This window comes from Epinephelus fuscoguttatus, linkage group LG16 (assembly GCF_011397635.1).
Source record: "Epinephelus fuscoguttatus linkage group LG16, E.fuscoguttatus.final_Chr_v1".
NCBI classification, from domain to species: domain Eukaryota; kingdom Metazoa; phylum Chordata; class Actinopteri; order Perciformes; family Serranidae; genus Epinephelus; species Epinephelus fuscoguttatus.
The window spans coordinates 5,199,352-5,212,500 of NC_064767.1; the positions used below are offsets into that span (position 1 = coordinate 5,199,352).

The following is a 13,149-nucleotide window of genomic DNA, read 5'->3' on the forward strand; positions in this document are numbered from 1 at the left end:
AGTCACCAATTAACCTGCATGCCTTTGGACTGTGGGAGGAAGCTGGAGATCGACGCATTCTGCGCGCACATTGAGATTTCACAGGAGACCGGTGTCACTGAGAAATGCCTTAACAACTCTACTCTCCGACTGCTACTTGCGTCACATAGCAGTCCACTTCCATATTTTGGCACAGTTGGTTTCCACAACTGACGTTAACCGTACCCGAGTACACATGAACCAAATCCATGACCACCTTTTCAAGTCGATTGAAGTAAGAATCGATGAACCTTGTCCAGATAGGGTACACAGTGTTGACACTAATCAAACGACCTGGACTTTGGGATTAAATGGATAGTGCACTCAAAACTGAAAATTCAGTCATTATCTACTCACCCATATGCCGAGGGAGGCTCAGGTGAAGTTTTAGAGTCCTCACATCACTTGCAGAGATCCAAGGGGAGAGGAGGTAGCAACACAACTCCACCTAATGGAGGCTGACGGTGCCCCAGAATAGAACGTCCAAAAACACATAATTGAAACCACAAAATATCTCCATACTGCTCGTCCGTAGTGATCCAAGTGTGCTGCAGCCGCGACATAAAAAGTTGTTTGGAAAAACATCATTGTAGCCTGTAGCTCTAACTGCCTCCATTAGGTGGAGTTGTGTTGCTACCTCCTCTCCCCTTGGATCTCCGCGAGTGTTGTGAGGACTCTAAAACTTCACCTGAGCCTCCGTCGGCATATGGGTGAGTAGATAATGGCTGGATTTTCATTTTTGGGTGCACTATCCCTTTAAGTGTACTCAGTCCCTGATTGGAAAGCCTTCTCGGGCTAACTTGCTCTTCCATGGAACTACTCCAATGTCTTCAGCACAAAGCATGATGCTGATTTTTTACCTCGGACACAAGCCTAAGAATTACTGATGGTTGCACCATTACAACATTGCGGCATTGTGCTATCAGTTATGTAGCTATCAAATCCATAAGAACAACTCTTTTCTGATTTTCACACGAGTCAGCTGGACACTTTTAAGAGTCATCTGGAGACAGATTTTCCAACCAAACCATGTATGCAATGCCACTAGCTGAACGTGTTCAGATCTTGCAGTGACAATAATTTCAACCACTAAAAAAAAGAGAATCTTTTGTGACAAACTTTGGAGGGCAAATACTCCACAGTTGAATTGTAAACCGTACAGAATGTACAGCCTGACAGATGTACCTGAGCAGGCAGGGTTAGAGAAAAGTCAAATTACCCCTCTACCCTGCACCTGAACTGCTGATTTATGCACCAAAGAACACTTTCTAAATATCAAAAATACACACCAATATATACGGATGAATAGTTTTTGGGGAAAAATAGTGAACCCTGAAGCAAACACTCCACAAAGGTGAGATTATATCAGTTCCCTCTCTTTCACAGCTCTAACATTCACCTCACATTGTCTTGGAAAACATGTACATCCAGAGACAACTAGCTGACTTGAATGTCCAGATTGTGGCATGAGAGAGTTTCATGAATCAGCTGTGGCAGGTGCCTCTGGATCCCGTCCAGAGCAGACTCTCCGATCGTTTCCATGACAGCTTGATAAATGATGAGGAAAAACACCCGACAACAATAACATAAAACGCTGCCAACATTTCAAGCATCAAACATTTTGAGGTATTTAGGTCTTTGTTTCCTTATGCATCACACACTGGAGGGAGTCTTTTTGATTTCTCTGCCAGTGCCAGCGACTTATACCCACTGGGACATGAAGTGGACTTTAGGTTGGGGTTTAATTCATGCGTGCAGAATGTGGCACACTTCACGACTGTTTAATTCAGAATTATCACCTATAAAACTCTTAAACATATTCATGTGGTATGAAAAAAAACAAAAGGTTGTTTTTGTAACTGAAATGCCAAAGCTTAAAAGTACATGTGTGTGTGTGTGTGTGTGTGTGTGTGTGTGTGTGTGTGTGTGTGTATGCATGTGCCACGATGTGTAAGTACATGTGTATATGAGCTTCACCACCGGTCGTTGGCTTGCTAATAAAGCTGCAAGCTAACGGCTGGGTCATCTCCCCCAGACCTGTCCCTGCCTCTATTAAATGTCAGTCCAGTGCATAACAGTGCCTTATTATTGTACAATGACATTTACAGTGAACTTTAAAAGCCACCCGATAAGCAACAATCCCATTTCAGCCTCAAAGGAACTACAAAGACCAGGAGTTTACAAAGGAGGCGGGAAGGATTGCCGTGGCAATCACAGTCAGAGGGAGGTCACAGACTTCCAACAGCCAGGTCGGATTACTGTTTGTGATTATTTGATAGCTCCAGCAATCGTGCTGTGGTGTTTAATGAAATTGTTTTTGGATATAAAATGGTTTGAGAGCTCATCTCCCAACACAGGTTGTGTCCAGGTTGTTAGAGGCTGTGATATTTTTCCCAAATTAAAGACACACTGCAGTTGTTTGATAACAGTTGTGATCACAGTGTGCCAACAATATATAATATCCAGGTGCACTGCAAAGATCTGTCTGACAAGACTTCAAACATGTTCAAGACAAGCAGTTTGTCACTGCACTTATCTTTACCAGCTGTGACAGCGGGGCGGGTATTGTTTTCACCTTGAGTCTGTGTGTGTGTGTCATCGTGGCAAAATGTGATCCTGGGGACATCTACTGTAGCAGGAACGACCACAGAAGCCATTTTGTGTACTTTGCCAGATGTTTTTATGTCTGTCTGTCTGTCTGTGGATGGATTTTGTCGCTATGATAGCCTCACAACCCTGCAAGACGCAGTCACACAACATTACAGGTGTGTAGCTGAGGTTGCAACAGGGTGTAGATGGAAGATGGGTGAAGTTGGAGCAAGGGGGCTCGAAGAAGGGAGCTGGGAAATAAGGCAGGGGCAATAGTTCTGTTGTAATGGAAATGCAAATCCAAAACCAAAGCCCAAGCTAAGCTAGCACATGACTATCGAAAAGAGGTTTTAGTGTGCATATGCATTTTTTTTTTTTTTTAAGCAGTTTTTACCTTTAATGACAGGGTAGCTGCCGAGAGACAGAGTGTGGGGACGACACACAGCTGCTGCAAGGGGCTCAGACTATATGAGGCACACACTCTACCAGGTGAGCAAGAGGTCGCTCCCATATTCATGTGTTTAACCTCTCTAACTCCGCCGACGTCCTTGCTCCCCTCCTCCTCTGTTAAATGGTATCTCCCAGGCGCACTACGTCATCAAACCATGTGATGTTTGGTATTGCCGGATTCAGGAAGCTCTCGACTTTTCAAAAATAACAACTTTTATTTATTATGTATTTCGCACCAGAGCAGCCTAAACACACATAGTCCAAAATCACGATGAGTGGTGACAAGTCACGTCATGACGATTTTTGACGGGAAAGTTAAAGGATTACTCGTGATCTTATGTGGAGCTGTTAGCGGAGACTTAGCTGTTTTATAAAAGGTAAGAGTCTCACTCCTACCACTATTTTTGGTTGAGATACACCATCTAGAAAGTGGGATCATAACTTTCACGTTTTATATGGCTTTATTTGGTGATATTTTATGATGTTTCTGTGTCATAAACAACATCAGCTATCATAATCACACCTGATTTCAATAAGGTACAATGTTTGAAGCTGGCTGAGTGTTGTTTGATCACTGATAGTACTGTTTTGAAGCCGAGTGACCGACTTGTCATTTGGAGCTCCGCCTGGATCTTTTCATGGATAAAACACTGTAGAATGGTCATACTTTGAGCCATCTTCTTCAAATTTGAAACAAGTGTTCATTGATAGTGTGCCTACAGCCCCACAGTGTCATTTACCTGCTCAGATGAAGCCACAGACAGTTATTCATCCTGAAAAACATTTTTTATTTTATTTTAGGCAAAATCTTCAATTTTTTACTGACTTCAGAGGCCCATTACTCTGTCTCTGTATCACCTAGAGTGTTTCTGACACTTTCACAAGAAACTTCATAAAGTTTTCTTTTTGGCAAGACCTCATGCATGCATGTAGTCAGAGCGGTTCAGAAGCTACAGTCATTTTAATTTGGGTATGTCATTTGAGGCGTTTTTGCTACAAAATGGGGGTGGAGTACAAGAGGTAATGCTTTTTTAATCCTTTCCACTGCCAGTAGACCAAAGCTGTATGAGCTGTGCGAGTATGACTTTCTCCTTTTTTTCTTTGTTTGATTGTTTCTTGTGTGTCATGTCTGATGTCACAAACACATTGAAAAACAGCCTAATAAACAGCAGAAAGCAGCACAGAGGCCAGTGAAGATGTTACGGTGGTTACTTCATTTCATATCTGTTACAGTTCGGTCTCTCTTTCACACTCAGTGCTGACTAAGTCGGGAGGATGCTGCTTGGAAGGGAATGGATGGAATCCGTGGCGATGCATCATTAAATTGTGCTGGTAAAGGGGCAAATATTAGCATGTCTATGCGAGTGTCATTCAGAGTGAATCAGAGCTGAAGCCAATAGAAACCTGTGGCTAGTGCAGATTCAATTGTCCTGGGAATGAATGCCAACTATAACCTTTCCCACTGAAAACAAAAAGCCAGATGTCAGTGGGTGTTAGTGGGTTTTTGTCCAGTGGGAAAGAGGCTCAAGAATGCCCAGAAAATTCCAATTGGGCAGACTCACAAGAAGCCTTTCTAACTGCAAAACATTTGTAACAAAGAAGCAAGAAAGTTTGGAAAGGTTTACTCTGAGAATCGCTTACAAGAAAGTCTTGAGGGAACAGAAAAATGAACCGACAGGTACATTCTTTGAAACTCACCTAACCCTGAGTGAGATATGTCATATCTTCAGATATTTCATTCAGTCCCACTTTGTATTATAGCTGCTTTTTAACCAGAAGTCTAGTTGAAAGTAAAACATTTTGTGTGTTGTGTGTTTGAATGTGTCACTGACAACAAACTTACCACACAGAAGACGCCATCAACAGTCGAGTTTGACTTCAGTTTCTGTGCCTGCAACAAAAAGACGCAAAGAATCTGAATCAAATAACATCACAAATAATCCCCAAAAAGATGTTTGTGTTGATGATTTTGTTTATGAAAATGATCAAAATGACAAACATGACATGTCATTTTGTAGCTTCAAGGATACCTCATTCCTTGAAGTTTGCATGCTATTTCACAGCACAACAGTATTTTAACATCACGCTGAGACTGGAGTGAAAGTTCACCGATGATCTGCAGTAATTAATTTGCTTTGATCAGCAATCGATGGAACAGTCTACCGTCTAATCAGGCTGAAAACATCCCGTCAATACGTTTACACAACAGGTACAAACAGCACACAGGCATCAGTGTTCAAACACTGTGACTAAACTTCAAATAACCATCATATTCAATGTGTACGTTTATGGAAACTCGGCGCTGATCTGATCATAAAAACAGATTGGGGACTAAAGCTAAATTGGAAAAACTACAGTAACCTTGGACAGTTTACCCTGAGAGCCTGTTAAACTTTTAAAGCCTCTGATATATTCAGTGAGAGGAGGAGGAGAGGACTGAGCCTGAGCACAGAGGGACAGTCAAACCCAGACTCTGATTTCATCTCAAATTTATCATTCAGTGGCTGTCGCACGCTCAGACACACCGTCTTTGAGTCTGTCTCTCACACACATACACATTTTCACGTGTGTAAATGAAGGTTAGAGGTTTTCTTTGTGATCCATCACAATTGCTTGACTGCTTTTTTACTTGTAACTTATACTTAATAGTGGAATGTTAATGTTACAGCATGGGTTGTAATTTTTTGTCTTCCAAAATGACTCATATGTGTGATTTCTGATTGAGATCGTTACATGTTCAGTCATCTAAAGTCTTGAAACACAAGTTGAAACAGGCACTTTCTTGCAATGTGCTATTCTCCAACGTTCTATAAACCTGCCGGTTCACACCAATGCAACTAGATGAGATGGTGTATCATCTCTATGCAACAACTCTCTGTACTTCGGTTCTGATTTCCAGCTTTTCAGACTTAATTTGTGGCTGAATATAATTTGTAGCTTCTTAAAATATGAATGAGGATAGTGATAGTGAGATGCTGGCTACAGTTTTGTTTGTATTAGTGATGAAATGGTGACAAACAGAATCAAAATGAGCAAAAGATGGACTGTATTTATAATAAATATGCCTCAATAATATAAATACCCAGTGCTAATTAATCAGTCAGTGAGAATGTGTGTGTGGGCGGGGCATAAGCACGTACAGCGAGCAGCAGCAGCGACCCACCATCTAACACCAGCCAATGTGAGGACGGAAACAGAGGGCTTGGTGGGGACAAAGCAACTGCGGTCTTCACTAGAAGCAGGTGACGGTCTTAACATTCTAAAACCAACCGCTGGTGATTTGACCAGCTGAGTTGCAGGCGACACCATCAGTCAGCTTGAGTCGAGCTCAGATCGACGAGTTCACACCGCTGCAACTTTTCTCTGCAACATTCTACAATGGTTTTGTCTAGTCACGTATCATGCCAACGTTAAAGGACGCCTTTTTTCATTGGTTTCTGACGGCGCAAGGCACTGCCAAAGTGCCCAATTTCGATGATTTCGGAGTGAGACAGGGTTCATATTATACGTTTTTAATGGTGTACTGAGTTATGTGTCTATATACCTTTGATTTTTGAGAGAAGCCAAAGATAAATTTCCACTGAGATGGACTATCTATCTACCTACCTACCTACCTACCTATGTATGACACAGACATGACTTTATGCACCTCATTGAAAAGCTCTAACTATAGCTGTGCGTTCGAGGCCTTACTCTAGTCTAAGGTGATTGTAAGGTTGTACACAAAGAATGTGTGCAATCAAGCCGTGAACAGAGAAAAAAACAGACCAGTGTGCAAATAAACATGACCTTTGATCAGTGACAACGCATCACATTGGTAATCTTCATTCTCTTCTCTGTGTCCTTGCTCTCCAGGTAAATTTGGTAAAAGGCAAAAGTGATTACCACTTGTGTTGATTGCGAGCCTGTGATGAGTTGATTTGTTGATTTGCAGCGCGGGCCTTGTAATCAGCGTCTGAACATCTCATGTTTATGTTCCGTGTTTGGTAAATAAGGCATCTGATTAAGAGTTTGTGCAGGAGTTTGTGGCTTAAGAGAAGATTTTCTCCTTTGCCTCTAATGACCTGCACACTGACTCTCTGCTCTCAGGATGGATGCTGTAAGTGAATGCAACTCCAGTTTTGGCTTCTGGTTATTTATGTGTGTGTATGTGTGTGTGTGTGTGTGTGTGTGTGCTCAGGCTGTAGGTGTGACAGAATAATAAATGGCTCCAGTATACAGTATCGTGAATTCAGACCAAAAATAGGGATGTACAGGATGTAGCCGGCATAATAATACAGAAAGTGAGAAAGTGTATTCTGTTATTGCACCTTTGCTTGACTAAACCAAAGAAAAAGAAGCCAAAGCTTGGGTGGAATGATGTCTATAAATCATGGTGTATTTGCAGGACTCTGTTTAAAGAACCAAACAAAAGAACAAGCCAAGAATTCCAAACATGGTAGCAGAAAATAAACGTGGTCGGAGGAACACGATGACTAAACACCACTCTTACATCAGTTTGTTTTGCATGATGAGGTCCCATCTGTGTTAGGAGTCATCGTTCAGATGCATTAAAAGCTTAAAACATTTCCGATAGAAACACTGAGAGATCATAATGATAATAAACTTTTACAGCTTGTGGCTAAAGTCTTAAATCCTGGGGGCACTTTGAGGGTTTCACAGCAAAACATTTGGAAATTTAAATTGTACGCAAGTGAATCTTAGGATGTGGATTCCATTTAGGAGTCAGGCTCCATCTGCCACTGCAAATGTTTCTACTGTCATAATGTCTCCACCATGATTCAAAACTAACACATTCAGCAGTTTAGAGGTTGATTTTTTTTAGAAGGCTATTCTTCATGTAATAAGTGATAAAATTAATGGCACAATCTGTGATCCCGATGTAAACAAAAGGGTCAAGCTAATCCCAAAATAACCACCACTCAAAACACATACCTGTCTGTCTTTCACTTCTAAAAGGTCTTTAAACACATAGACAAACACATCACCTATCACAGATCTGCACACCCACTCACCCAGCCATCAGTCAGTTATTCTCTATTCACCCTGGTTTCCTGCACCTCATCAAGGCCACTCAGTTCACCTGTTCCTCATTATACTCAGCCAGTGCACATACCCCAGCCTCACAGACACTCTGTCAGATTGTCACTCATGCACTCTCAAACACTTTATTCCAGACTGATTGCTCGTTGCCGACCCTCCGTGCTTCTAACTTGCCTGCTTCTTCTGATTCCCGCCAAACTCTCCAGCCTTCTATCCCCAACCACAAGACCTGCTTCTGCCTCCTTGGTTCCTGTCTGCCTGTGGCTCTTTGGTGTTACCATCTGACAACGATGCTCCGAGTGTTCCAGTCTGGTTACTTGAGATTTTCACCATGTCACCACACCTGCCATTGTGTGTGCATGCTGTGCGTACTTAGCTGCTGGCTTCTCGACCCTCCGTCTGGCCTCGACCTACTCTCTACCTGTCCCTGACCGGTTCATCTATTTGCACTGTGTATTTACCTGGTTCTTTTGTCTCCACAGCTACGTCCCCTGCCTCCTCCATGGTACTGTTGCCTGTTATTGAACTGAACTGTGTTTGAACTGTGTTAATGCCACCACTCACTGACCTGCCTTCCGGCCTGGTTTGGCCTGCCTAACCAGCCGGGCTGTAAAGGATTTTGTGGAGAGACTTTGCTGGAGTGTTGAACTGTATTGTGTGCCGTTGAGTAGCTCTGCCCTGTACCTGCTAAGCTGTTACAGTAAACATCATTACCAACTGTTCCATGTCTCCTTTGTGCTGTAAATTGGTCCTAATAGCACCTGTTACACCACCAGAAAACTAAATATATATTACGTTTCTTCTGATGCTGTAAAAGATTTAATATTCATCTTGATTTAAAACTAACATGCAGCATTTCACTTACTTCTGTCTAACCATGCAAACACTTGAGGTCTTAATATATCCATGTCATCCATACAGTATCTTAACATCTGGCAAATGAAGCCAAATTTTTGTGTAATTTAGGAGAACAGACTCTCTAAATTAGCTCACACTTACTATACATGCTGTGAAAGCATTGCTTGTGATTACATGCCCATGTAAACTTTGTAAACCTTTAATATAGAACAACTGCAATGCTTATTTCCAACTAACAAAATTTTCATGTCAACATATTCAAATATATATATTCCTGCCTCGTGTCCACATGTTTTGGATTTGCCTAATATCTCCCTGTTCTGAAAAGTCACATTAGCATGTGGTAGATTTCCATATTTGTCCGGGGCACTTCCTGCCCGCTTGGGAGTCAACTATATTCATAAGAACAGGCGCATGGAGCCGTGGGGCTTGTAAACTGTGTGTATGTATCCTCTCCATGCCAGCATTTGTGTGTGTATATGTTGTTTTATCTGTGGTTTGTTTGCCATGGGACCAACTAGCTCTGTTGAGTAATGGAAAAAAGGAAAAGGAGCCCTTCTAGAGTTTTAATTTCCTCTAAACTCAGGAGGAAGAGGAAGAAGGAGGCTTCTTCTCACTTGCTTTACGTTCACACAAAGACAATGCAGAGAAAAAAAGATAAACTAAAGCCAGGATAACATTTAAGTGATGCTGAGCTTCGAGCTGAATGCTACCGTCGACAGACTTTAAAATGCAGCTGATCTGCAGTTGTAATGTTTACCATGTTCATCATCTTAGTTTAGCATGTTCGCATGGTAACATTTGCTATTTAGCACAAAACACAAAATATGCAGCCCAGTCGCTAGAAGAAAATATTGGCATTGCACTTTTCTGCAAACCATGGATGCATTACATTTATAAACATTATGTTTGATTTCAGCATTTTAACTCTGTTATCTTGTGCATCACTTTAATTTTTGTCATGAGGTTGGGAGAGAATTGCTGCGTCAAGCGAGAGAGTTAAAGTATTTCGGGGTCTTGTTCACGAGTGAGGGTAGACTGGAGTGTGAGATTGATTGGCAGTTTGGGGCGGCATCTGTGGTGAAGAGGGAGCTGAGCCGGAAGGTGAACCTTTCGATTTACTGGTCCATCTACGTCCCAACCTTCACCTATAGTCATGAGCTCTGGGTAGTGACTGAAAGAATGAGATTGTGAATACAAGTGGCCGAAATGAGTTTCCTCCAGCCCAGCCACCCCACGGATTTTTCACTAATTCCATAACTTTTCCAGACCTGGAAAATGGGATTGAGAAATTTCATAACTTTGATTTTTTAACCTTGATATGATGCTGCTGCTCCTTTCACTGCTTCGAGGTTTCTGACATTTCCACAGGTGTGAAATAAAGCCATGAGCCTTGACTAGACTTGAGTGTTTTGGAAGTCCTTTGCCCCACAGGGCATCTCACTGGTACCAGTCCTGATAGTCGCCTATCCCATAATGCTCCACCCCCTCTTGTACCCCTCTCTGGAAAGTGTCATCTTATCTGCTACATAATAACATCCAACTGTAACTTATCTGTGGTTGCAGGAATGCACAATGCCAACATTTTTTCTGGCAAGTGGGTTTGATACAGCTGGGGCTTAAAACCACAGTACTGGACAAACTGAAATTTCGACCTGATGGTGGTGGTCGATAAAAAAGCCAGAGTATTAACAGAGTCAGTCGGATGTGATATCTGGAACCAATGAATCTCTGTACCAAATGTGCCAATCTGGAGAGTAGATGTTGAGATATTTCACAGGATAAGTGGAGTCATTTAACTGCATTGGCACCAAAGGGATGGTGGTTAAAATGCAGCCCAATGGCAAAAATGTTGGCACTTTATGTCTCTGCAAACCATGAATACAATTTACATGTTATTTTGTAGCAGATACGGTAAAACTTAACATTTCTTAACATTTCAACACCTCTGTGGTTAAGATACGGTTAAGTTTAGGCACAAAAACCACCTGGTTATGATTAGGGAAAGATCTTGATTTTGCCGAAAAACACCAGTTTTCATGGCATTCTTTCCCAGCAGAAAAACACCCAAGTTTGCGGCCTAAAAAGCCGCAGGAAGAACACTGGCGCAGTGCCTAAACTTAACCTCTTTTGTTGTTTGTTAGTCTTGAAGAGTGATCTGCAGTGGTCTGCATCTTGGCAGGCATCTTGCAACTCGTCAAATACCAGCGCTTAGTCAGAGGCCCTCCATGTCAAAATCTGACACACTAGGTACCCTGCTGTTTCACTTTTGGACGCGCAAGGATGGCGTGTCAATTTACGCTCATGACATGCATTGATGTAATACATATGAAATGTACAAATGCAATGTATTTGTGGTTTACAGAAACGTACAGTGCCAACATTTTCTTCTGGCGGCTAGCCTTAAAACAATCTCAACCTGTCAGAGGTGGAGAGGATTTATCGTCTATCTTCTGAATGTCTGGGCAAAGTTTTATGTCAATCTATCCAACAGCTGCTGAAATATTTCAGTCTGAACCAGCCGGCCGACCCCTTGCTGCTATCACGGCTAAAAAGAAAAGGAACTGCACTCTTTAGTTCAGGTGTAGGAGACAAAAATAAAGAACTGGATCTCCTCTAATTTAGTTTGAAGCTAACAGTCAGAAGCACTTTCCTCGTGTTGTCTGAACATTTCACAAAGGAGTCAGACTCAATTTGAGAACACTGACAAAAGGGAAGGTGGTTTTTCCTCAGAAAGATCTCACTGGGAGCTCTGGAGCTCTTCACTGGTTTCACCTTCCACTTTGTTTTCTGTCTTTCTTTGATTCTTTTCTTTCAAGCCGAGGTAAACACACCGCCTTAAGTGTTGCCGGGCTGTCATTGGCTGAAGAGGAGAAGTTCTGAGTCGCTGGTTAATGGCTATTATTCTGCATGTGTGTGTATGTGTGTGTGGGTGTGTGTGTGTGTAAAAGAGAGATCAATGAGAAGAGTGGAGTGAATCCTCTCACAGGCCCGTCCCTCGAGTGTGTCGTTACGAGAGCATAGCCTTTCTTTCTGCCGACACACAATTATATACACAAACACACACGCAGCTACACTCCAGTATACTGAGGAGTTGTACACACACTAGAAAAGTGGTTTAACACAACTCTCTCATTAACTTGTACTTGACATGTTATCAGAGCAGTGCCAACAGCACACACGCACCAGTACACCACCAAAGCTCATTATCAGAACACACTGTGTATATGTGTGTGTGTGTGTGTCAGTGAGCCAGTGCACTTGCATTTGTGTGTATTTGTGTGTAATTGCTTCTGTCTACAATATCTGCAGGACTGTAAGCCTGCATCTATATCTATCTATCTATCTATCTATCTATCTATCTATCTATCTATCTATCTATCTACGGATATATTTTTCCTCAGGTGTTGGAGGATGATTTAAAGTCAGTGTTAAAAACACTCTGAAGGTGTTACAAACACAATGCCTTTTTCCTGCATTCTAATTTTACAGAATATCCAATATAATTTCACTGTACACAGGCCACTATGGAACCAAGAGTTTGTCTTTTGTAACACAAGATCTGCTGCTTTATCTACAAAAACGCAGCATCAAACATATTAAAAACTAGCAAACAAATATAGATTTAACACTAATGTCTGTTCTAGATTGTTAGCTGATGTGGATGCGAGTAAATTAATTTTAGTCTGTTAATGACTTGTGTTTTGTTAATAGTTTTCTGGTTTTAGTCATGTTCCCAATTTAGTGTGATCCTAGCAACTGACTAACTGCAACTTTAGGTAAAAGCTTCTGTGATGCCCATGTCTATAATCAGGTTGTTCTTATACATACCAATGCACCATCATCTGTAGACAACCCACAAAGTCATGAGCTGGTTATTCTTACTAACCCATGTAATCAGGGAGGCTATGATCATGTCACCAATGCACTGATTGGAGCAAAGAAGGAAGTATTAATTATAAAGAGCAAAAGGTCATATAAGCAGACAGGTTGAGGTCATGGATGGGTCAAACAACACAGGACTGTCCCCCAGGAGACCGGTGTTCATGTCCTGGTTTAAACCAAACAAACTTTGAGTCATTATAAGGTACGTCACCACCATGTTTCTTTTCCTGAACCTAACATATGTATCTTTACGTGAATGCTAGACTTGATGTTAAGTACGTAACATGATGATTCCCAGGCATATTT

At 41.7% G+C, this 13,149-nt stretch overlaps 1 protein-coding gene across 2 annotated transcripts in view; it reads right to left on the bottom strand.

Moving 5' to 3' along the window:
• Positions 1 to 13,149, bottom strand: part of gfra1a (gdnf family receptor alpha 1a) — a 176,025-nt gene that overhangs the window by 5,478 nt on the left and 157,398 nt on the right. For both annotated transcript variants that reach the window (XM_049600227.1, XM_049600228.1), the window contains one exon: positions 4,901 to 4,948. In XM_049600227.1, the coding sequence (XP_049456184.1) occupies positions 4,901 to 4,948 (48 nt within the window). The remainder of the gene's footprint in view (positions 1 to 4,900; positions 4,949 to 13,149) is intronic.